Source organism: Nematostella vectensis, chromosome 1 (genome assembly GCF_932526225.1).
Source record: "Nematostella vectensis chromosome 1, jaNemVect1.1, whole genome shotgun sequence".
In the NCBI taxonomy this organism is placed as follows: domain Eukaryota; kingdom Metazoa; phylum Cnidaria; class Anthozoa; order Actiniaria; family Edwardsiidae; genus Nematostella; species Nematostella vectensis.
The window spans coordinates 20,536,459-20,562,312 of record NC_064034.1 but is presented as its reverse complement, the minus strand read 5'-3'; the positions used below and the strand labels follow the sequence as shown (position 1 = coordinate 20,562,312).

Genomic DNA, 25,854 nt, shown 5'->3' with positions numbered 1-25,854 from the left:
AATAAGCCCTTAATGACAAACAATATCCTAAAATAATTATTTAATTACTTCTCGTTTATTTGTGCCCTAATAATGCACATGCATGCAAAATAAATGATACTAGTACTAAAAAATCACCCTTCGATCATTTCGCCTTTGAGGCAGCGTGGTAGATAGGTTTGCATGAACCTATACCATTCGGCACATTTTGGCAGTGTGATGGTGTTGATGTTTCGTTGAAGCGCTTCCAGCAACAAATTTGTGCGATAAATACCTAATGGTACTCCTCTGTTCCTTGCTTCATCCCTGTTGTTCATTTCTGCCTGTATTTGAGGCCGTCAAAGATCTGCGCTTATCGCTGCTTTCAAACAACTTATTACCTGCTCTACAGGGTTAAGAAACGGACTGTAGGGCGGCAACATTTTTGTTTCTGTATTTGGGCCCGGGTTAAAACGGCGAAATGATCGAATATTTATTTTTTAGTGCTAGTATCATTTATTTTGAATGTATGTGCATTATAAGGGCACAAATAAACGAGAAGTAATTGAATAATTATTTTAGGATATTGTTTGTCATAAAAGGGCTTATTGTTTGTACGGAGACGCTTACGTTTATAAGAAGCACGTAAATGACTTTCACAAAATACTATTGTTTGCACTTGCTGTAATAAAAATGTTAATGAATATTTCGTTCACTGTATTGATTGCGAGTTCCCGTATTATTGATATTTAATTCGTGCTATTGTTATGTATCAACGCGCAAATGAAAATAGACTTTTCATTTCTGGTTTTCGAATAGTGTAAATGAGTGTTAAGAGAATGCAATTGTGTGCACTCAATTATGCAAAGTTCGTTAATGTATTTCCTTTTAGTTCGAATGATTTTACTATCGCTTAAATGACAGAATATCGGCGTAAATGTTTGTAATTTTGGCTAAAATGAATGCGTATTTCTCGTTAATGAAAAGCAAAAGGTGCAATAAAAATTAACCGTTAGGAATTAACATTACTGGGATTAAAATGATTAATTGAGAACGGGATAATCAAATCAATCCTTTTCGCGGCTTTATATCTGCAGTCAAACCAAAAACACAGTATTGGTGCAGGGTGATACAGAACTATTCCCACGTCCTCCGGGAAGCACGAGTAAAGCAATGTAAATAAAAAAACATAGCATCAAGTGGGAGGAAAAAAAAACCATACACAGAAACAGACATTCTTTCGTCTAAGAAATCGTATAAAAATTAGGACATTTTTTAAAGGAGGTATTGTTATCATCTGACTTTCGTGACGCGGTTCAGTTCACTGTGCAGTGAACACCGCTCATTTTAGCAACAATTATGAAAATCGCTTTGAAATAATGATACTTTCTGAACAAACCATTAATAGTTTTGTATCATTTAGGTAGTTAGATTATTCAAATCTACAATATTCGAGGTAAAAAGATAGAAACAAATGCTGAGTGATACGGAACTAGGACTGCTAGGGAACTGGTTATCGTACTGTAAGGGACTGTTGAGCTACCTTTTTAGAGTCTTTTTGAGCTTTTAGATCATTGGAGCATTGTCATGACAACGCTAAACCAATGCGGCTAAATATTTACTTGGGGGTGATGGTTGGGGTGTGTGTCCCCATGATGCCAATCCCGGCCTAAAAAGTTGTTGTTTTTCTATCACACCCGCGACGATCCTTCCGATCGGTAGAGTCGTTCTGATCGTTGTCGCAGTAGTTTTCATATAGTCGTTCCAGTCTTTCAAGTTTCGCGCGTGCACTGGCATCATAGTCCCGTACAGTCGGAAAAGGTTGATCGCGGAGTGTTTCAATACAGTCGTTAACAAGACTTTTCAGACTTGATAACGACTGTATTACCGTGCGGGGACAGTGCATGTCCGCGCGCTTTGTTTTCCGATGTACCAGTATCTTGCGACCCAGCCGATCAATGGGCGTTCCCCTGGCCCCTCCTGGTAAAAAGCACTTTGTTCTTTTTTATCCCCTTTTGTGCTGTTTATCACACTAGATTTCTTGTAAAACTACTTCTCTGTGTTCATCTGTTCACGGCTTAATCGAAATCCTCCAGTGTTAAACGATATTTATATTCTCTTGGTAATTCCGGGATCATCTTAAATATATTTTTCTTCTTTTCATAATAATCCAAAAACTAGTATTCGACTCTGGATGATACTTGGTCATGTACAGTCAGTTTTTGGTTTATTGTGAAAATAACAATATTTTTAGTTGATTCCGGATTACCAAGAGAATATAAATAGCGTTTAACACTGAGGGGCTCTCGAATACCAGTTTTTGGTTTATTGTATTTATTTTTCTGGTTCACGCACACGACTATTTGGGCTTTTTGTATTATTCTTCTTTTCACGATAGTGCCAAGATGCATTCTTTGTAATGTTTTGGATGTGATAACTCAAGTGACTTTACATGACCAAGTATCATCTTTTTCTCCATACTCGCCAAAGTGCCGCCTTGTCTCAACTGTTTCATGAAAGAGCGCAAGATTTCTATCATAAAAGACCGTGAATTTCAGTCGTCAAAACAGGTCCTCGAGGGAAAAGCGAAGATGTTGCGAGAGAGTGGACGAGGAAAGCGACCAAACAAAGCAAGGCCACTAACTCAGGAAGAAGAGGAGAAACTTTGGAGGGAACGAAAGTATGAAAGCCACACACCAGAGGCATTAGTGTCAAAAATGTGGTGGTAACTTACTTAGCATTTTGGTTTCCGCGGAAGACAAGAGCACCACGGAATGAGGATGGAGGACTGCTGCGTCATCCGAGCTGACAACGGCTTGCAATGTGAATCCTTTAGAGAGGGCCCAACAAAAACAAGACCTGGCGCTTTGTCAGCAAAACACCGCGATTTTCAGCCAAAGAATTTTAGCACCACGGGTGGAGAAAGATGTCTTGTTTCACTATTCCAGAAGTATAAAGTTCATCGCCCGTGAAATTTACAATACACAGCTCTAGCATCGAGCAAAAAAAAAACACTGATGTCGTTTGGTATACTGTGCAGCCCATGGGTGTAAGTCGCATCAACTCGATGATGAAAAATCTTATCCATGGGACGAATCTTAAAGATAACGGGAAAAAGTTCACAAACCACAGCGCCAGAAATACCCTAGTCGGCAAGCTAAAAAAAGCCAGTGTTGAGCGGTCAGGTATCGCAAGAGTAACAGGCCACCGAAATCCCCAATCGGTAGATGATTACGACGAGGGCGATGAAGAAGAGCAGTGTGAGCTTTTTCATGCAAATTCAAAACCAATCTCGGGAATTGGTCTCGAAAACCAGCTACTTCCAGTTCCATCTACAAGTCGGTTTGGTTTTTCTCGCAATGAAGATGCTACTTTGGCCCCCGAATTCACGTTCGCAGACCAACAAATTCGAACAGCAAACGTTCGCCCTCAAAGAGAAGTTCTCCAAAACTCTCCATCGATTCAACAAGAATTCTCAAGCAGCCAGATGAGCTCAGCAGCCAGAGTATCTATGGGGGCTCAAGTTCAAACGAACACATTCCATCACTGTGCGGTTCATTTCAACTTCACGCAGCAACAGCAACCAGCATCAACAGCTCAGTTTCAAGTCAGAAAGCGCCGCAATGTGATCGAAAGCGATTCTGACGATGATCTCATGGAATGAACTTTTTAATGCCGTATCTAAGCTCCATTTCGGCAATATAAAATCCACGATAGAAAAGTTTTTCAGAGCCATTGATTGTTGAACTGTTGAATTGTAAACTGTTTTTGGTCTAGTATTATGGGATTGCTTTTGTATTACAAACCAATGAGTTGCATTAAATTACGCACGTGGTCAGACGCACGGGAATCGTTGTTTTTACTCATTTTGTGTTTATTCTTGGGATAAATTTTGCATAAATATTATTAATAAGTAATCATGCGACTTTTCTCGTTCAATTTATGATTCAACTATGATACTTTTTGAAAAACACACTCGTGCAATTAATTCCAAATTGAACTCGAAGTAGTATGATTACCTATACGAATAGCCAGGCAAGGTACATTATCTTAAAATACAAACCTTTTCAATTTATTTTGTTTGCTGGTCGTGTTGGAAGACCTCATTTAATATATGAAAAACGTACGGGTGCGAGTGTTTCATCAGAGATTCAAAACACCGAGAGAGATGAGAAAGCACAAGGCCATCTGCGGCCGTGCTTTTATCGTGTCGAGGTGTTGGAATCCTTGATGAAACACGAAGCACTAGTGTTTTATATGGCTTATCGACGTATTCACCAAAGAATGTCACGATGTAATCGCAATTTCGCCCTAATTGTAAAAGGCGGCATGAACGGAACGCAAAACTGCTTATCAAACTATTGACCAAACAATGCCGAGAAGTTTGTGTCCAATCACAACCTGCTTTTTCTCAAGGGAAATACAATTAGTACATTTTGTTATTTATTATGCGACGCAAGATAATTCATTCGGCGCGAGAAGCTTGAGCTATGGCCGAAGGTTTAGCGGCCAACCGTTTTCGTTCTCCCAAGTGCGGAGAGGACGAAAAGACATTGGTTAAAGCCAGCATCCCAAAGTCTACAATGTACAGGAGTACAGGTTAGCAAAGTTTGCAATCTTTTATGGTCAGAAATAAAGTTTCTGAGAAGGAAGAAACGGTCAACATTCAGAGTATGGAGTCGGAGTTTAATAAAGTAGGCCAAGGCTTAAGTTAAATTTTACACTCTGCATCATTCATTTTCAAATTGTGAGGTTAACATAATTGTAACTAAAAAAAAGTAGGACTACCTGCTGTTTCCTTGGCTTGATTTGGTTTCCCTGATTGAACCAATTGCCCAATTGTTTGATTAAAAGTATGATAAATTACGTTGTCATTGATGTTATTGTTCTATATGGGTCACATGCACGGGTCTTGATGAGTTTAAGAACCTCATATGAAGACTTCATCGATGTCAAGCGTGGCCATAACTGCAAAGGTATTTTCCTTTTCGCAAATAACGATTTGTATTTATAATGGTTCGATCCCCTCAACAAACCAACAATGAAATACATCCTAACAATTAGTGTCCTTTCGATTTCATGTTACGGTTCGGTCATTGGCGACCGAACTGTAACATGAAATACCGTGACATTACCGTGATCTCAAAAAACTCCTGATACGAACATCGTTGCTAGTATAAATAAGGTTAATAAAAATTCCCACCAGGTTTACAAGAGTGGGGACGAAGGTGACAGCGCCTGTTAAATTCCAGGACACCATTTCAATCGGTGACTACTGCGCTGAAAATACTGTTAAGGTACGTTTCATCATACTGTCTCAAACAAATCACAACAGTTTGGAGCTGTTTGTAATCACTGGATAACAATGTCACTATAAGCTATCGCGGGATGTATAAATATGTGCGTAAAAAGAGTTTGTATTTATTTTATAGGACAGTTCGTATGTTCGCAAGGCAGTGGTTGTCCACAGTGGCACTTACTGCACAAACGGCCATAACACTGCTTATTGCTCAGAGAATAGGCAGTGGTTCAACATAGATGATGTCATTGTAAGTACATTAGCAATAATGTCTTGGTTGTTTCGTGAATATGGATCACTATCAGCCGATTTGTGGTTTATTGTTGGGGCTCTTGCGTACATACACACTTCTCGGTCCCGTGAATATGGATCACTATCAGCCGATTTGTGGTTTATTGTTGGAGCTCTTGCGTACATACACACTTCTCGGTCCCGTGAATATGGATCACTATCAGCCGATTTGTGGTTTATTGTTGGAGCTCTTGCGTACATACACACTTCTCGGTCCCGTAAATATGGATCACTATCAGCCGATTTGTGGTTTATTGTTGGAGCTCTTGCGTACATACACACTTCTCGGTCCCGTGAATATGGATCACTATCAGCCGATTTGTGGTTTATTGTTGGAGCCCTTGCGTACATACACACTTCTCGGTCCCGTGAATATGGATCACTATCAGCCGATTTGTGGTTTATTGTTGGAGCTCTTGCGTACATACACACTTCTCGGTCCCGTGAATATGGATCACTATCAGCCGATTTGTGGTTTATTGTTGGAGCTCTTGCGTACATACACACTTCTCGGTCCCGTGAATATGGATCACTATCAGCCGATTTGTGGTTTATTGTTGGAGCTCTTGCGTACATACACACTTCTCGGTCCCCCTTGCCGAAGTGCTCGCCAGCAGGGCATACATGCTCTTGTGCGAAAAAACAGACACAGCGAAGTATACCATATTCCGGTTCGGAGACCAAATCTCATTCACATTATTCTTGGGGATTTACTTTAAATCAAAACGTTATTTTACTTAGGTATTGACTAGTGAATTCGTTAAAACCCAGAGTAGTAGACCAGCAGACGTGGCAGCAGACAGATACGAAAAATGTTGTTAAAAAACGCGGTTTGTTATTTCGTGCCTGAGTATTCCATTGCCAATGTACTCACATTAGTTTAGAATGAATAGGAAGTGAAGCAAAATTTCGTCAAGCGTTAGGGCTACGAGGACGAAAATTTCAAGAAATGGCGGTTTATCTGAACCGAAAACCATGGAACTTTATTTACAAAGATCTTGCGAGGGCAAGGGAATCAGTGTTTATAAGGGGGACGTAGACGAGATAGGGATCAAGGCAGGAACCCGTGTAAGATGCCAAATGTTCAGGGGTGTGACCATCACAAGACAGTCGTTAAGTCGTTTAGCTTGTCCGGGCAAGACAAGCCAGTATGTTAGCGATTTTTCGCAATATTGGCTGAATGACGAGGTAAGTGCTCAACAACTTCTTAGTAAACGCAAAATCGCGCTGTGTGAGCTTCTGTCGGGACTGCGATGTGCTCTTCGATGAGTCCTAATGTTGTAACACAAAGCATGCTTTACAACTGGGATTTGTAGTTAAAAATACATAAAAAAGTATCGCCGTATAATATAGAGATTTATTTATGCTATATCAAATCGTTGACGGGTTTCTATCGCTACTTGCAGAAGAATACGAGCAAAAGACTATTCTAGATCCCTCTGGAGTTCAAGCTTTCACCTTTGTGTTTAACAGGGGGAAAAAGTCTACATCTTCAGTAGCTTCCTCCATAGAAAGTTATTGAATGGAAATAAATCCGCAGCAAACATGGTGTATAAGGTAAACCAACATCTTTTTATAAAAAATTAACAGCTATTTGAGGACATACATTACAATGTTTAAAACGTCAAAAGTGACCTCTATTTCCTTTTAGGTAAATGAAGATCTTTTCTCAAAAAATCTCTGCTTCATCCCTATCAATACGGGACTACACTGGACAGGGCTGGTATAAAAAAGATATGTCTCCAAATGGTATATCTAGAGAAAGACACTAATTAATCATTAATAATTACAGGTTGTCAACCTGGCAGAAAAAAGTTCGAGTTATTTGAATAAAATCTATCCATCGCATAGCCAAATGCAACAGCAAAGAAAATTATTGAGAGTAAGGTAACGTGATGAAATCTGTTTTCTGTTGGCATTGCCAACAATTGCCGAACGCTTGTGTTGCAAACAATTAGTTGTTTTGAATGGCAAATTAGTAAATTCAGGTGAGATGAGCGTTATGTTTTACCAACACGTTCATTTCAGTTATTCCTTAATTCATGTATTTGCTCCTTTTCTGGATTCAAGAGGTGAAATGTATTACAAAGCTTCCCAAATTCGCGACCATTGTACTGGACAAATATGTTTTTAAAACTTCGATCGTGGGAATTCATCATGCTAGGTGCACTCCTGTTACATACCCATTAGAGAACAGGTAAGCTATTATTTGACTGCATATATAGATGTTAACGTATTACAACGTTTGGAGCGACAAAGTTTTGTACGGGTTTCTGTACGAGTTGTAGCACAACCGTAATCGAGCGATCCTCAACTGTGATTACTGTCACTTTCTATTACTTAATTGATGTCTCTTTTTCCTTCTGATTGCCTTTATAGTTCCCCCTCTTTTCCTTGCTTAGCCCCCATACTTTGTTTTGCAACGCTTAAGACTCCTTGCTCTGCAACTGTCATGTAAAAGACTTGGTGTTTATTCAATGTCTTGTTATCCAGCTCCATTAGCGTAAACACTCGCATTAAAGTAAACACATTGAGATAAATAATGAGGCAAAAGAAAATTGAATTCAAAATTTCATCTGTTTTTGATGTTCAAATTTCATTTTATTTTTTTTCTTGAGATCTGTTCTTCAAATTAAGCAAATTTTAGGGAAGTATCTGTGTTAATAATTTTAATTTCAGTTACAAAATAAAATATCTTAATTAATGTTGGTTTAATTAGTACAGTCCTCTATCGGTATGAATAAGAAATTAATATGCCATTCAAATTAGTCTACCCGGTCCATTGATGCAGAAAGCTCATTCAGAAAATAATACAAGTAGTACAAGATGTCTTTGTGCTTGATATATAGCAATATAATTTTGTGTATTTCTTTTAGTGCCTACCGCCTTGCTGCATACAGAAATTTTACCTGGTGGAGCCATGGTTACCTGGGAAAGAAAAGGCGTAAAGCAATCCCTGCATGTGCTGTGGGTAAAATCCGTGAAACCTACCCAGAGGCCAGTGGCATTTATACAGGTTTCAATGCTGGCCTCTAGAATAGGAGTGTGCCTTGACTGATGAATTCCCATTGCTGTTTCTAAAACATCTTTGTCCAGGACAAGATAAGTTGCACTTTTTGATGTGAGTAGCCTTTATGTCCAGTTTTATTCTGAAAAGCTAGAGGTCCTGTTATTGTTAGAAATGCAACACAATTTAAACTCCATCCTCAACAGTTCCATTATCATCAGTTTCGTTATCCATAGTGAACACTAACATAGTAGACTCAAACTTAAATGTTTTTTTAATCTGTATATTGCCATTGCTTATTTTCACTATACTCTTTTTTATAAAAATCTTTTTTATAAGAATGTCCAGCCTGAGATTTAATCAAAAGGACATACTAAGAACATACCAAGGCTCAGGTAGCAGAAACAATTTTCTTTTTTATTTCTGATAGTACATAAGAACATATTCAGCCTTGAAATGTCCCAAAAACAGGAATGGCCCAGTCTCAACTAAAAAATTAGACGTTCTTATAAAAAAAGAGTGTATTCAATTGTTTAAAATTTCAAAAGAGAAACAAAAGTTTGAAATCTGAAAAATTATAATAAATTGTCAATTGAATTTAAAGCCTTATTTATAGAGTAAGTAATTTACATATTACTATTACTATTGTGTAGTAAATCATTCAGAAAATTGATCACTCTTGGTAGTCAAAAAGTTAGTGACAATTGATAAATGCATTCTGTTTCTCCACAAATAAAACTTTTGCGGTATTATCAACAAACAGGTTGGGGTTTCACCTTTCAGGTGCTCGAGCTTAATACTACTGCCTTGACAGTTAGGAGTAGAGAACAGGGCTTTAACCCATTGACTCCTGGCTATTTTTGAGCTGAATTTACAAAAAAACAGACTGAACAGATACCATGGAAATCGAACTGGAGGATCAGATTAAAGGTATCTATTTGTGTCTTGAGTTGTGTTTACTGATCTCTCTCCCTTGTGTGGTATTTTGAGCGTTTTGTTGAGAGGGGTGACTATTTTTTTCTTTCCTTGTTCGGCTTAAAACTTGTCAAAGAACCTGGTCTATTATTTGGCTTAAGAGTAGTTGCCAACACCTTGGTTGGATGCATATCTTCAAGACCATTTATCCCTTAGACTGATGCCTAAGTATCTTCGTCTTGTTGTGTTTATTTTGCATTTATGAATTTTTTGGGTTGTGGGTACTTCCCAAAGCAGGTACAGGCCGGTTGAGAGGTCGATGTGTTAAAGAAAGTGATGATAACAAAGGTACTCTAACTAGACGGAGGAGAGGCATAGAAGGGGCTACATGACTTTAACTGTTCCCAAACCTAGTTGTTAAGCTGGCAATTGCAGACCTCTTGTCTGGTCGTGAAGTCCCTGCTATATTGGCAGGCAGGTCGATGGACAATCCTGGAGTTCTCTCTTCAACTGCCTGTTGCTTTCGCTGTATCACTGCATCAACCATTTCATGTAGGTGTTCTTTTGATGTGGGCTCATAGATGGGCTTTGTGACCCATTGTTTACTGCGCTTAGTGAACGACAGCTTGAAGCGGAGATCTCCAGAAGAGGTTGAAGCTTGTTGGCGTCCAACATTAGCATTGTGGCAAGTGCTGCTAATTGTGTTCTGGCGACCATGCCTTTGAAGGAGAGGTGTTGCCGCTTGGGGGCATATTTGGTTATAACGTTGTGGCATGACTCCAGGGATCCTGTGTGGCAGCATAGGTTAAGCTGCATGATATCATTGAGCAGACGAGTGTTGAACACCACATCCTTCAAGGCCTCGTGTGCTTTTGAGCCAGGCTTAAGCCACTGCTTACGCCGGTTCTCGTCTGTTGGTATTTGCCCATGGGCACACTGGTGGTACATTGTGGCTGTGTCCCAAGAGTGGATGCCAGCAACGTGGAACACAACAGATAACCACATCTCTTGTAACAGCTCGCTGCTTCCCTCGCAAGCAGATGCGCACCACCACAGGTGATTACTGACTGATTTGATCCATGGCAACAGGTCGTTGGTGTCTTTCTTTTTCGCAGCCTCAGTTAGTTTCTTGGTGACAGACTTTGCCATGTGCCATACGTCAAACTGGTGCTGGCATTCAGGATGGTTCTTCTTCAGATCGGATCTGATACCCACATGCCGATCAGTAGCCACTACCTTGACCACATTTCCACTTTTTGATATCTCATCCATGCAAGCCAAGCCGCTCCATCCCATTGCTGCTTCCAGCCTCTGTCACCTGCACAGTAGACATCGACACAATCTTGTCTGTTTTCTGGTCAAGCATAGTATAGGTGCAATACTTTGCATTATGTCCAGGGCTATCGCACCGACCATCGCCTGAGACCCACATGTCACTGCCACATTCATCTAGAGTTCTTCTCTGCTCTGACCCCCAGAACTCATTTACAACTGGAAGCAGCAGCTCATCTTGAATATTATAGAATGTCCTTTCTGAAATAAATTGGAGGTTAAGGATGTCTGCGAATGATGCTAACTTTACCAATGTTGAGCCACTGAATAACAAGGAGGTAGAGACGAGGAGGTTTCCTGCTGGCATTCGGCCAAGAACTGGGTGGCTTTGCCAGGATGTCTCATGCCCATGAATGCAGCAGGCTGCAACCCGCAACATGCTTCCCTCTGTTGAGCTCTCACTTGACATGACACTTGCCCCGCACTGTGTACACCACTACAACAGCTTATTTAATTCATTTTCAAATACAATGAATTTTCTGTCATACTGGGGTAGCAGAGATATGCGCTCGGAATCCTCACTTTCCTGTTACTGGCCGCTGATTGGATTGGATTCTCCATTGACCTCCTGCCCCTCCTTGTCATTCTCTTCCTCCTCCTCCTCATCATCTCCATAAGTGTTGCTATACATGATGTTTTGGCATTGTGTGGCATCATCTTTCATAACCTTTTCTGTCTGAGTAGCCTGGGTAATCATCAACTTTGCATGTGTATTAATCTGGCAGCCTTTCGATGTAGTTGTCTTGGCTGGAATATTGCACTGCACAGATACATTTCTTACTCTTGGGGTGGATACAGTAGCTGTATTGACAGGGAGAGGGTGGGATTTAGGCAAATGCTAGAAGGAAAAAGTCAACAACAGGTGTCAAAACAAAACCAAAACCAGCAAAGCATTTTATAAAAGAATTAGTGCATTTAACTTGACCATGCTATCTATTCTATGGTTGGCACAGCTGGTTAAATTCAATTGATCATTTTAAACACTGGATAAATGCATGCTTACTGTTTTTGTTTGTTTGTTTAACAGCTCGTAGAAGTTCTTATTGTGATAATCAGCCCATTATATTTCCATTATATTCATTTATTATATTTCCCCTGATACCAGCTCTAACCCAATATATTTTCCCCTGCTACCAGTTCATAGTTTATTTTTCTACTATTTGTCAGATTAACCCCTTTAATAAGTTAATTCCCTGACATTGCATAAATTCCATAAGTTCCCAAAGAGGACACTCATTAGGTATAGGGCATAGGTAAGATATTTGATAGGAGGGGCCCTTTATACGACATTTTCTATGTTAGATAGTGTCCCATAAATTTACTGTATCTTTAACTGCTAGAAGGGAGACCTCCCCCATAATAATTTATTGGAGTTTAAGTGATGTATTGCAAAATGCTCACAATAAAAAAATATATATGTAAAAATTCTTTTAATAAGAAATTACCCACTTTTAGGCGGTCTAGGGGGTCCCTTTAACAAAAATTACCTACTTTTAGGCGATCTAGGGGGCCCTTATAACAAGCAATACCCACTTCTAGGCGACCTAGGGGGTCCCTTTTAACAAAAATTACCCATTTTTAGGCGATCTAGGGGGCCTTATAACAAGCAATACCCACATTTAGGCGATCTAGGGGGCCCCTTTTAACAAAAATTACCCACTTTTATGTGATCTAGGGGGCCTTATAACAAGTAAATGACCCACTTTTAGGTGGTCTAGGGGGATCCCTTTTAACAAAAATTACCCATTTTTTGGCAAACTAGGGGGTCCCTTTTAAGAAATAACTCTTTTTTGCCATCTGGAGGGGGACCCTAGTTACACACCTGCGCCTTACTTGGGATCCCCATGCCCCACCCCCTGACATGTGCTATTTTTTGTATAAAAAAGCATAAAGTGTTCTTGAAAGGCTGTACTGTTTGTACAACGTGCCCAACCCCTTTTTCCTGAATTTTCCAATGGCTCATAGCTATCGCTGGATTGGCAACGGCAGGATCAAGTCATTATACAAAAGGAGTCGTTCTATTATTGGGGGGGGGGGGGGGGGGAATAATGACAGGTCTTTTGGTTTTTGTTTTGATTTGAGCTTTCTTAAGTTCACATTCTTTGTTAACCCTTAAAATCTAAGCAAAAAGGCTAAGAATATACCGTACATTTATAAAAACTAAATCAAGAGTAATTTCAATAGCGATACTGGAAGGAATGTACGGAAGGTATCAGGAAAACATTCATAAAGATTGAAGTTATGGGAGTGTATGTTTTTAAATTTGTTTTTCTGCATGGCTAAATGAGAAATACTGGGACAAAAATAGTAATTAACAAGGTAGTAAGGGACGGACAATTTAACCTTTGAGAAGGGGGGGGGTAGATGTTTCTGAAAAAAACATTCCTGTAAGCCTTTTTTACAAGAAAAAAAATCGTGCAAGGGAAAAATAGCCTGCACGCCAATAGAGGTAAAAAATTCTGCCCAATAGCCAAGAGGAAAAAAATATCTTGCTCACATCAAAGCATCCCCTCCCACCTAAAAAGGTTAAATGGGCCGTCCCTAAACCACGTGAGATTCGCGCGTTAATATTATTGGCTAAGAAAACAAAGCGTAAAACATACCATAATTTTCAAACCGAACGAACCATCAAACGATACAGTTGATTCTTGCTTTCGCCAGACTTTCACTTTACAGATACTATAGATATGCACGACTCAGTGGATGGTTGGAATACAAGAAGATGGACAATAACACAACACGTCTTCATGAAATCAGGCCCGAGTCTGAAAACAGCTAAACATTGATATTTCGCGTGTAGAAGATGATAGTTTCGTAGCTTGCCTAGTCAAGTGCATTTGTCGATGGAATGAAACGTTCATTAATACGGATTAGTGGGCTTAGATCACATTTTGGATGCTAAAAAGCGCTAGAATTTGGCCGTTGGGTCGATGTTTTCGAATCTACAGCAGTTACCGACAGAGGTAAGAAGATTTTTTTTATCGTTTTTCATTACGCAAGCTCCATGTGCTCATAATAAATGGATCGACAATTCAAATTTGCGTTTGTACTAAAGCACTTTCACTAACCGTAATACCTTATTGTGTAACCTCTATCTAGTGATTTTGGTGAAAATTCGCACCGGGATAAAAACAAAAAAGTTTAGAAGTAAGAATAATAACGAAAGAATATATAAGCTCAAGTGGCTGTAAGTACTTAAGTATATGGTTATAAGTTTTTAGTTGATTTATGCACAAGGTTTCCATGATGATCACGAAAAATGAGGTCTTTATTAAGTAAGTTATAACTTACACTCTCCATAAGAAAGGTATATAACCGGCATTGATTTAATACCATAATATGAGAACCGAACTGCCATAGTATGTGTTCGTACTTCTATCATTTTCAAAGTTGTGTTGCATAATTGATTAAAGAAAAGTACATTGGTTTGTAAAAAAAATAACTCGTATCAGTGTTGGAAGTGTTAGCTAAAGTGTCAATTGAAAAGCATTTTTTTCAAGTACTTAATATTTTTCTTTTATGAATAGATGGATCACAAGCTAACAATGCTAGTTCGAAACTAAATAGCTATTCTGTATAAGTAGTGGCGCGCTGCACAAAACTTTAAGCGTGAATTTCATCCATATAAGCAATATGAAACAAAGTTTGTAGGAATTTCGTGGAATGACTCACAATATTTTTTTTATAAAATAAAAGGTTGCGCTGCGCGTGCCACGAAAAACAAAGTCATAAATGAAAAAAAAAATACAAAACGAAAAAATTATATTAAAAAAGTTTATTTTTTGAACGCCGGGTAAAAATAATGTCCGAGCATTGAACTTTTAGTAAAGTAGGTTACATTTTGAGACAAAATTGATTGATAATGTTATGCAGTAATATATAAAGTGTTGCCTAAAAGTAAGTTGTAAAAGTAGCAGAACTTTCGCCAAAAGGTTACGGAAAGGAAGAGGAGCATAAAGTCATATTTGACTATTTCTCACCTGTTGTTTTTTTGGACGGGGCTGTTGAACATGGCTCCTGGTTTAGCCTTTCCATGTTTGGGACCGCAGTATCTCTGAGACATCTCTGCGCTTTACCTCCCATTAACTCTGCTCGTAGGTTGCGTTTGTACGAATCGTTTGAAAAATGATCGGAACAGACGCAGTATTTGGGGAGATCCGCGAAGTCTACCCTGCATGCTACAATTTCTGCCCATTTCCATCTTAGTGACGGTTCTTGGGGGAAGCGGTGAAAGCTAATTCCTTGTGTTTTACGGGAGTCGTTTTTACAACTCGGGACAGCGCAGTTTACCATCTTTCCAACTACAAATTTCCCGCCGGGCAGAGCCCGCGATAAAAATAATTATTTGCATATTGCGGGAAAACCTTAGCAACCATCCAAGTGATTGTTCAGACAGTACGTTATGAAACGACCGCTGACAGTTTTTGCGCTGACGAGCAAAACATCCAAGATGGCGACGAAACGTCAAATTTATCAAAAACGAATAATAACCGCGCAAAAACACCCACAGTAAGCGTATTTTTTGTTTTTGCATCTTAATATAAGCCCTGGTAGTATTTAGCTTGCAGTTCCCCTTTAAAAAAGAAAGGTGGCGCAATAGCGTCTTGAAGTTCTTTTCCACGGTGCCGACTTGTTTTTTTCAACCGTTCTGTCACCCATGCAAATTCGCGCTAACCTGTCAAACCTAGAACAAAGAGAGCATTACAAAACGTCAACCCTCTCACGAAAGAGCTCATTTCGAAGGAAACACGTCACAAGGACACACCATGGAACCGTTCCCAGAACCTTACCAAGCCTGTTGGGCAGCGCGTTCTAGTTGGTTTCCGACATCCCAACTCCTTAAAAACCACGCCGTCAGCATGGTTCCGAAAACCGAGGAGACCCCACCACCCCCACGAAAACAAGGTAGGCCAAGACAATCCCTAAAGAAGAAGACCTTGTCAAAAGCCTGTCAGACCCTCACGCCAAAACCACCAAGAAAACCCCGAACGAAAAAGACCCCACCGCCAGCACAAAAGACCGGTTCACCAAGCACCAATGAGAACGCGACCCGTGAGCAACACGCCACCATTTAAAAAAACGCCATGCTATCAAAACTTTTTTAATTTCACCATAAAAACAAGCACGAAAGGGTTGAAAAAAAAAAAAACCATGAACCACTCAGCTCAACCACGAAGACCTCAAGAGGACTCTAATACCCACGCTCCCTGTACCTGTTGCTGTTGGCGACAGGTATTCTGCAGTCCTCAATGCATGGCACGCACTGACTCGGCCATGCAACGCCACGCCGACGCACTATCGCGCGAGGCTCGAAGACTACAGAGCCAGCAACAACAACGACAACGACAACAACAACAACAACGGCGTTTGGGCCCAGAGGATGAGGACGAGGAAGAACCTACGACTTCTCCTCCTCCTAAAAGACTCTCCCTCGTTGACCTAACGGGTGATCATAGCAGCGAGGAGGAGGATAACGCCAGCCTCGTCACCCATGGACCCGACATCGTCGACCTGACGGGAGGGAACACCAGCGAGGAGGAGAAGGAAGAGGAGGGCAGCACCAGCATCGATGGACTCGTGACGGCCCTCCAACATCTCCCCGACATGCCAGACATCACTTATCTCTTCCCTAGCGACGATGAAGAGAGCCTCTTCTGGGAAAGTGTAAGAGAATAACACGACTTCAAGGACACTTTTTTTTCTCCTCTTTTATTATAATAAAATCCTTGTCATCACTAAGATCACTCTAATAAAAAACACGATTTCCTACGTACTTGTCAGTTTTTTTTCTAAGCTTCTTTGGCGGTCCCTAAACGAATCACCCTCGCGTCCCACATCTCCACGGCCGCCTTCCTCACCCACCCCCCGACCCTCTCCCGACGCACATCCACGGCTGGCGGGACGCTCCGCTCGTGACCCCAACGGGACACGTCCATGACCGTTAAATTATGCACGCAATCCTTCATCAAACCGTGCCAAACACGGCGCCCCTGGGGGGTACCCCCAACCCCTCCATCATCCCACACAAACTCTGCCATAAGAGACCCATCCCACCCATCACGGTACCCCTCACCGACGACGATAACACGCGTGTATCAAAACCACTCTCAGAAACCTGACGCTTAAATAAGAGGGCCACTACCGCGTACACGAAATAGTTTATTACATCGCTAATAGGAAACGTGTCTACAACATCCACACTAACTCTAGACTCTACCGCCAGCTCTATCCTAGAAGCGTCCTCAGACACTACTGTTCCATCCTCTCGGTGTCGTTTCCGAGAAGCAACGGTTCCAGCTTCTTCTTTCTCAGCTTCATTCCCTTCCTTTTTCTTCCCTCCTTGACCACAGGATAAAGCAAGGCTCTCTTCTTCTTCTGTGGTGTCGGGGGCACCTCGGCCATCATCATCGCCGCTTTCATGCCCTCCCACACCTCCGCCACTTTTGTTGTCGCCACCAGCTCGTCGTTGTCGTCGTCCTCGGAGGACGACTCTGGGACGGTCGCCATACGTTAGGCCGAGGACGCTCGCCCGCCCATAGAAAGCTGTCGCACGGTAGGTTGGGGGGTGGGACACAGCACTTGAAGTACAAGCGTCCCTGGTTCTTTTCACTCCTCGACATCGAGGGGAAACTCGCTCACGGCAGTCCCCTCAGGAATGGCCTTCCGGATCAAAAGCGCTTGCTCCCCCGGGTAATAGAACCCACAACCCACGACGTGGTTGGCATAATCCACTTCCGCGCCACAACGGACCGCCTCGCCTGAACGTTTGACCTCCTTGCCACAAAAACACTTCATTCCTCGACTCAAGCGGTAGCTCAACTGATTCCCACACGATACTCCCTCCACTATTTCTAACGACTCACACAAAAGACCTGTCACGCCTTGTTACGGGAGATACAACGTTTGACAGCCCGTCGTCCCACGGCTCTAAAATAAGCCGACCATGACGGCTCATAATATCCCGACGCCATTTAACGCAGCCACTCGCCCTCACGAAGGGTACGCAACAAGTACTCCCGCACCACCTCTCGAGCCATGCCCACCTCCAACGGAAAATACCGAGCCGACACCAGAGACACAGCCAACTCCTCCTCGATCTTCTCCGTCTGGGTACGTAACGCTTCCAACGCGTCACGCTCGGAGTCAGCCCAGGACACGCCACGAACGACGCCCGTCAAGAAGGCCATCACGGTCATCCTCAAGGGTGGCAGGCTCTCGCGAAACTTTTCTGAAAACACGCTATCCTTCTGTTCAGAAGGTTCCTCGTCACTCCCACGCTTGGCGGCTACGTACTCCACCACAATCGCCTCTCGATCCCTTTCAAACGTTACGTTGAGAATCTCAATCTTCGTGTCCCACACCAGCGTGAAAAACCGCTTTGGATTCTGCAACACCTCCGTCCTCACACCGTTCGCCACGCCGTAAGTACGCTCTCGCTCCACCATCATGAACAACAAAATCACCCTTGTTGATCCTGAGTTCAAATTTGCATCCTCTTGCCTTTTCCCATGCCTGATACGCGTGATCTTGCCCACGTTTGTCACGCAAGGTTGTTTACATTCCTGAACCTTTTTTTTGACAGGTTGACAGCTCGTTGGTGTTATATGGGCTCGTGTGGCTGTCATGGCGGAAGGACGCTCTAGAGATCGCTCCTCTGAAAACGTAATTTCATCTTCTCCAAGTCCATCCAGGACTCGCTCATGGTCAGTATCAGATCTCAGTAGCATGGATTTATCGAGACCAGTGGATTTGTTTGCTTTGTCTTCGCTGAATTTTACCAAAAAATGTGATCAAGTCGCCGAGCTCAAGGGCCTAAAGGATGAGTCAACTATCATCACGAAAGCGCTCGACGGGAAAACATTAGAATCACTCAATATATCAGATCTTAAAACCGAACTGGGAAAGAGAAAGCTTCCGAAATCTGGTTTAAAATCGGTGCTTGTAGAAAGACTTAGGACTCACATCTTAGATTACGAAATCTCCCGCCAAAATTCAAATTACCAACCGCCACAAATAGATCTTGATAGCACTGTTGAAAGTAAAGCCGACGCCGGCAATAAACAAGAAACTGAACCGGAAGAATTAACATCGACCAACTATGTTTCCCTAAAGAAGTTTAACGATCTTGAGCGTGATGTATTGGAACTTAAAGATCTATACAAATCATTTCAGTCCGCTCAAAGGCTTAAAGACGAAAATGGTTATCTGAGAGAAGAGCTTCGGCTAATAAAGAGTGACATGGATAAGATCAGGGAAGAGAGAGATTCACTAAAATTGGTTGTGTCAATGTTAAGTAAAGATTTGTACAAAAATCATCCTGACAACAAACCCTCGTCACAAGATCAAGTACTTGATTTGAATTGTGATACATTGCCCAGCCAATCAAAAGATGGAGCTTTGGAAACCGAGACAAAAGAGAGCAACCCAGCCGCGGAAAACAAACGCTCCAATCAGAAAAATGCCAACGCAAAACGAAGTCATAAGAAATCTAACAAATCTACGGCCGTAAATGGAGCTAAGCAATCTGGATCAGTACAACAAGAGCACAGAAAGCCCTCTGAGGTAGTCATCGCTGGTGATTCGATGATTAAGTACATTAATGGGTGGAATTTATCCAATGCATCGCAGCGAGTGAATGTCAAGTCCTTTTCTGGAGCCCGGGTTAGTGACATGGCTGACTATATTAAGCCATTGATTCGCAAAAAACCTGAGAGTATTGTACTTCACATCGGAACAAACGATCTCCGAGACTCGGAGCCCCACAATGTCGCTGACGGAGTTGTAGATCTCGCACATCAAATCGAATCTGCTGATATTTCTGTAGCTGTGTCGGGGTTAATAACAAGATCGGATTCTGAGGAGCTTACCGGCCGGGTGAAGGAAACGAATCGTTTACTTCGTTCCTTTTGTAACCAGAACGGTTGGGAATTTGTCCCTAATACCAACATTACATCGGCTCATCTAAATACAAAAGGACTTCACTTGATCAAGTCAGGCACCCAGGTACTCCAGAAAAATTTTAATTCAATGTTAAATAAGTGATTGGGTGAAAGTGTGAGCGCTAATTCGCCGGCTTATTCACTTCTCGACCAGCCTAAATTATTTTCTAAAAATATTTCATCTAACAATGATTATATTCCATCTGGCCCAACAGCTAGAGGCTTCAAAATGGCTTTTTTAAATATTGTCAGTATTCCAAAATATATAGATGAAATTCGGACGTCTAAATTAATGAATTCATTCGATATTTTAGGTTTTAGTGAGACCAGGCTCGATGACACTTATACAGACGATGAATTAAAAATTCATGGATCTTCAGGAAAGACAGAAATCGCGACGGTGGCGGTGTGTGTGTTTATATCCGCAGCTCCATCAATTGTGTTAATAGAAAAGAAATTGTTCCTGAAGATGTCGAAGCTGTCTGTTTGGAAATTCGTAAACCAAACAGTCGGCCTTTCATTGTTAGTGTTGTCTATCGTCCTGAGTCTCCGATCGAATATTTTAATCGCTTCGAAGAGTTAATAAAGGCAGTAGACGATGAAGACAAAGAGCACGTGATTCTTGGGGATTTAAATTGTTGTTTACTTAAGAAGAAAGTCTTTGATAATAAAACAAAAAAGTTAAAATCAATTTATGAAGCATATCAACTATCCCAGTTGATAAACGAGCCTACGCGTATAACAATTGATTCTAAAAGCCTAATTGATCACTTTGTCACATCGTCTCCTGACAAAATAAACTCATCAGGCGTAATTCACATTGGTCCGAGTGATCATAGTTTGATCTATGGAATAAGAAAGATAAACCCTTATAGGTGTGCGCGAGATAAAGCAAAAACCATTGAAATACGTAATTTTAAACATTTCGATCAACAAAAGTTTGTAAAGGACCTCCTTACTCAGTCGTGGGAACAGATTGTTTTGTGTCATGACACTAATGAGATGTGGGCACATTGGAAAGACCTGTTTCTAAACGTGTTAGACAGGCATGCCCCTGTACAATCTAAAAGAAAAAAAGCATTTAATGTCCCATGGCTGACCAGAGAGATCAAAGATTTAATTAATAACAGAGATAAGTTAAAGCGTAAAGCAATGGTGAGTAAATTACGTAATGACTGGGATGATTTTAAGGCATCCCGAAATAAAGTAAACATTGCCTTGCGCCAAGCCAAATCCAACTATTATCGTAATAAGATTGCAAATCAAAAGAATAATCCCAAAGAGGCTTGGAAAACGATAAATAGTCTACTTGGTCGCACCAAAGAAAATACAACTGTAAATGAACTTAAATTTGACGACCAAAGCCTTTTTTCACAAGAACATATTGCCGAAGCATTTAATGATTATTTTTCTAATGTTGGTCCAAAATTGGCAAGTTCAATGGCAAACCCTAGTAAATCATTTGAGCATTTTATTAAGCCATGTAGTGCTCAAATGTCACGTTTTAAGTTAGTATCCAATACAAAAGTACTAAAGCTTTTGGGTTGCCTTTCTAATGCCAAAGCGACTGGTATTGACAAAATCTCTGGAAAAATACTCAAGTGTGCAGCCCATGCCATTTCTCCATCTCTCACTTACATTTTTAACAACTCTATAATTTCCAACTGTTTTCCAGATGAGTGGAAAATGGCTAGGGTTTTGCCCCTCTTTAAAAAAGGCTCTAAGACTATTCCCGACAACTATAGACCAATAAGTATATTACCAGTGATTAGCAAACTAATGGAAAAAATAATGTATGAACAGTTATACGATCATTTTACAGCAAACCAAATTTTATCCGAACAACAATTTGGCTTTCGAAGACTACACTCTACTGTTTCTGCTCTCCTTGATAGCACTAATAGCTGGTATATTAACATGGACAGACAAAAGTTTAATTTAGTTGTATTTTTGGATCTAAAAAAGGCATTTGATACCGTTAATCATGACATTTTGCTTCGAAAACTAGAATTGAATGGTATCACTGGAAATGCCCTTTTATTAATTCAATCTTATTTGTCCAACCGTAAACAGAAATGCCAGCTAAACAGTACAGTGTCCTCTGAAAGTAAGATCACATGTGGCATTCCTCAGGGTTCAATTCTTGGCCCACTTTTCTTCCTCTTATATATTAATGATCTACCAGAGTGTCTATTGCACACTACTCCTAGATTATTTGCTGACGATACAAACTTGACAGCGTCTGGTAGTACTGTAGGGGAAGTTGAGTTGGCCATGAATTCGGACCTTGAGCAAGTGAAAGAATGGCTCTTGGCTAATAAATTAAGTCTCAATGTAGCAAAAACAGAATTCTTATTAATAGGATCCCACCACAAGCTAAGAACCCTTCCTTGCAAACCTTCTATTTCTATTGATAACAAGGAACTAAAACAAGTTCAGCAAAGTAGGGTTCTTGGTGTGGAAATTGACGAACACCTAAATTGGGATCAGCACATTGATTCTCTTGCTAAAAAAGTCAGTTCTGGTATAGGAGCCATGAAACGAATTTCTGAATTTGCTAATCAAAATACATTAGTCTCTATTTATAATGCAATCATCCAACCACACCTTAACTACTGTAGCGAGGTGTGGGATACTCTTGGGCAATGTAACACAATCCGTCTTCAAAAATTGCAAAATAGGGCGGCAAGGGTGATCACAAACAGGTCAAATGACACCCCTGCCACAGAGGCTCTAGCTGAATTGGGCTGGCAAAATTTAGAGACCCAGCGAGCAAAGACAAAAGCCAAACAAATGTTTAAAGTTTTGCATGATATGGCTCCAAACTGTCTCACGGACCTTTTCAGCTTAAAGAAAAATATTACAAATTACAATCTCAGAGGCTCCTCCACCTCGCTACAGCTGCCACTCCCAAAAACTGAATTTATGAAAAAAAGTTTCAGCTATGATGGAGCTAAACTATGGAATTCCCTCCCAGAGGCTAGTCGAGATTGTACAAGTTTATCATCATTTGTCAGAGAATTAGAGGCTCACACTTTTATCTAAACAAATAATTAGTTTAGCGTATTTATAGTATTATATACCCACATAGATCAAGTTTTTTTTCTTTCGTTATTTATTTAAATACTTTTACTTATAGTTATATTTCTAATTATTATAGATATATATATATTTTTCTTTTTTCCACACGCCCCTTGTGGAAATCAGCTGTTGTTGACGGGGCAAGCGTGTCTTAAATAAAGTCTATCTATCTATCTATCTATCTATCGTCCTACGTCACACATTCCTGAGCGGCTTATAATTTTAATTTTATGCAAATTTTATTCATTATTCGGCTCATTTTTTTCTCGCCCTCTGATTGGTTCCTTTTTTTGACAGGTGTGACGTCACACATTCCACACATTCCTGATCGGTGCATAACGCTAATTTTATGCAAATTTCGGCTTAGACATACCCCCTCATACTACTGGTGTTTGTTGTAAATTAATGCACACAGTGACATAGCGACACATTGTTTCCCTGCATTCAACCTAAATAAACTTACATTACCTTGAGAATAGCGCACAAATTGTTTGACTAGAATTTACAACTGTAGAAGGTCCTGGGTTTTTTCCACATCTATACTTAAAATAAACTTAGAATGACAGATTTTATGATTGAGATTTTTAAGTATGGTATAAATATTTATATTTTTTTTTTTCAAAATGGGATTTCTTGAATACTGCTTAATGCATTCCATATATGTTGGACTAATTATGTATTCAATGCCTTCCCTAACAACGTTTCTCCGGAAAATTCAGGAGCAAGCCAGGAGCAAGCCACTGGCCTACTAGTTGTACCCAAGTGGCCAACCCAACCTTGGTGGCCCAAAATAATTCAAATGTTGGTGCAAGCACCAGTACAACTTCCAGTGTCCAAGGCATCTCTGTATCTACCAAGCAATCTATTAGAACCACATCCACTAGACAAGACACTGTGCCTGATAATGTGCCACTTATCAGGGGATACCTCCAAAGCAGAGGCCTTTCAGCATCAGCTAATAGAGTAATCGGGAATTGAAGACGACCAGGTACCACAAAGCAGTATGAGACACATCTTAAGAAGTGGAGAGGCTACTGTAAGTCGCGGGACACTGATCCGATTTACACATCTGTAGATGAAGGCATTAATTTCCTGGCAGAGCCGTTTGAAACTGGCCTTGGATATAGTGCCCTCAACACCGCTAGAAGTGCTATTTCATCGAAAGCAGTACTGACTGATAACGGCTCCCAACCCCTTGTCAGCAGGTTTATGAAAGGGTTTTCAACTAAAACCAGCTCTCCCAAAATACAAGAACATTTGGGATTTTGGGACGGTTCTTCAGTACTTGAAGAACCCTGCACTGCCTGCACTAGGGAGTCACGTCCCCTCCTTATTGTTTACTATTACTTCATTGCCCACCCTTTACTACCATATGTAAGCAATCACTCACCTTCAAAGACTGAATGCTCGGGTTACACGCACATTCTCACGTGACTCCATAGCTTGTAAGTTCCCTAATGTAGACGAAATCGACGTTGCGAAGTCAAATGCTACGAGTAATGCCGTACAGATATCAAGAACGTAATTGAACCCAATCACCGTGGTTACACAACAAACGTCAGATAATAGTAGTCGACCTGCTGTTGATCCTAGAGCACGAGATATCGAAATGCCCCGTACAAACCGATCACAAATCCTGAACCTTCTGGTAATCGAGGCGAGAAAAGTCCGATAATAATGTTAAGTGACTCCATTTTTAGGGGCATTCACCAGCACCGATTTCATCGTTGCCGCTACGTAATCAAACAATATATTCATGGCGGGACAGCCGAGCTGGCAGAGTATTTGGATGTAATTGAAGATGGGAACATCTACAAATCGGTCATACTACACCCGGCAGGGAATGGCATTAGCAAGTTCAGCCCTAATGAAATTTCAAGAAATATGGAATTCTGTCTTGGAGCTGCCAAAGGAAAATGGTCACGAAGTAATATATTCATTTCTGGAATCTTACACGTCCCAGGAGATGATCGTTAGAATCGAGAAATTGATGAGATTAACGATAGTCTATAAACAACTCTGCACAAACGGTGTTAAGTACATCGGCAACAGGTGCGTAATAATGGATAGATTTTGAAAAACTCTTCCGGAAGTTTTCCGACCATTTTTTTTACCATGTTTATTTAAACAATCGTGTCGGCACTTAACGTCTTGTAAAAAACTTCAAGATAGATCGCTTAGCCCTTGGCGTGAGCGCTATCATTAGCTATATCTATAAGTATCAATAAATGCCTAAATCTCCAGGTTAAATAATTTTAGGCTGGGTTTTTCGAATGTAAATGGCTATCAAAGCCGTATTTTTGGTAACAAAATACAACTTCAGGAAGTAATCTCGTTAATAGAAAAGCACGATTTTTTGGCATTGTTGAAACACATGCCGACCAACAGTCAGATCTAAAGAATACCCGGATTTTCAAATTATACAAAATAAAGGAGAAAAAAAGGGAAGCGAAATCCCGGAGGCCTATGTGTTTATATTAGGAATAAGTTTGCTAAAGGTGTGTCTTATATCCCAATTAGAAATAAAAATATTTTATGGTGTAAACTAGAAAATCAATTTTCAAGCTAGATACAGATATTTATATAGGTACCGTTTATTAAAGCACAACAAATTATGAAAATGTTTATATTGATGACTATATAAGAGATTTAAAATGTGAAATTTTGAATTTTTCTTTGAAGGGGAATATATTAGTACAAGGCGACATGAATGCCCGCACAGGATTGCTTCAAGAATTTGTATCGAAAGATTCTAATAGACACAAGGCCAGATGATTACGAAATTGACGAGCAAATTTTTTCGAAATTCTTAAGACAGCGTTATTAATACCAGAGGGCGAAGCCTCGAAACTTGCACTGCACTTAATCTGAGAATTTACAATTGGTGTTTGATTGTTGATTTGGACGGAAAAACAACATGTTTCAAGTATAATGGATAGCCTTGTCGATTATGTCATTGGAAGTAGCAGTATTTTAAACATAATGAGGTGTTTATAGGTCAATCCCCTGCTTCCGCATTTTTCTGATCACTA

The 25,854-nt window shown here is 40.5% G+C and overlaps 1 protein-coding gene, 2 long non-coding RNA genes and 1 pseudogene across 9 annotated transcripts; 3 read left to right on the top strand and 1 right to left on the bottom strand.

Annotated features, from left to right (window-relative positions):
- Nucleotides 1–4,429: 4,429 nt before the first annotated feature.
- LOC5503927 lies at nucleotides 4,430–7,404 on the top strand. 4 transcript variants are annotated; one of them, XR_007307082.1, is made up of 5 exons: nucleotides 4,431–4,934; nucleotides 5,165–5,255; nucleotides 5,391–6,736; nucleotides 7,022–7,105; nucleotides 7,200–7,404. It is a non-coding gene; the product is annotated as an uncharacterized LOC5503927 (long non-coding RNA). The 4 variants fall into 4 exon arrangements; XR_007307084.1 differs by having other exon boundaries at nucleotides 4,430–4,934; nucleotides 5,391–7,105; nucleotides 7,341–7,404; XR_007307081.1 differs by having other exon boundaries at nucleotides 4,430–4,934; nucleotides 5,391–7,105.
- Nucleotides 7,405–8,592: 1,188 nt separating this feature from the next.
- On the top strand, nucleotides 8,593–9,498 carry LOC125561069. The gene is made up of 2 exons (XR_007307086.1): nucleotides 8,593–8,669; nucleotides 9,339–9,498. It is a non-coding gene; the product is annotated as an uncharacterized LOC125561069 (long non-coding RNA).
- A 245-nt stretch (nucleotides 9,499–9,743) lies between these two features.
- On the bottom strand, nucleotides 9,744–11,674 carry LOC5503939 (annotated as a pseudogene).
- LOC116603374 (probable RNA-directed DNA polymerase from transposon BS) lies at nucleotides 11,644–25,443 on the top strand. Of its 4 annotated transcripts, none has more exons than XM_048724154.1 (3): nucleotides 11,644–18,223; nucleotides 18,385–19,805; nucleotides 23,542–25,443. In XM_048724154.1, exons 2-3 carry the CDS (start codon nucleotides 18,426–18,428, stop codon nucleotides 23,572–23,574), a joined length of 1,413 nt encoding a protein of 470 aa, XP_048580111.1. In that variant the 5' UTR covers nucleotides 11,644–18,223; nucleotides 18,385–18,425; the 3' UTR covers nucleotides 23,575–25,443. The 4 variants fall into 4 exon arrangements, with proteins under 4 accessions (XP_048580111.1, XP_048580105.1, XP_048580108.1 ...); XM_048724148.1 differs by lacking the exon at nucleotides 23,542–25,443 and adding an exon at nucleotides 20,056–23,007; XM_048724151.1 differs by lacking the exon at nucleotides 23,542–25,443 and adding an exon at nucleotides 20,056–20,810.
- Nucleotides 25,444–25,854: the final 411 nt, after the last annotated feature.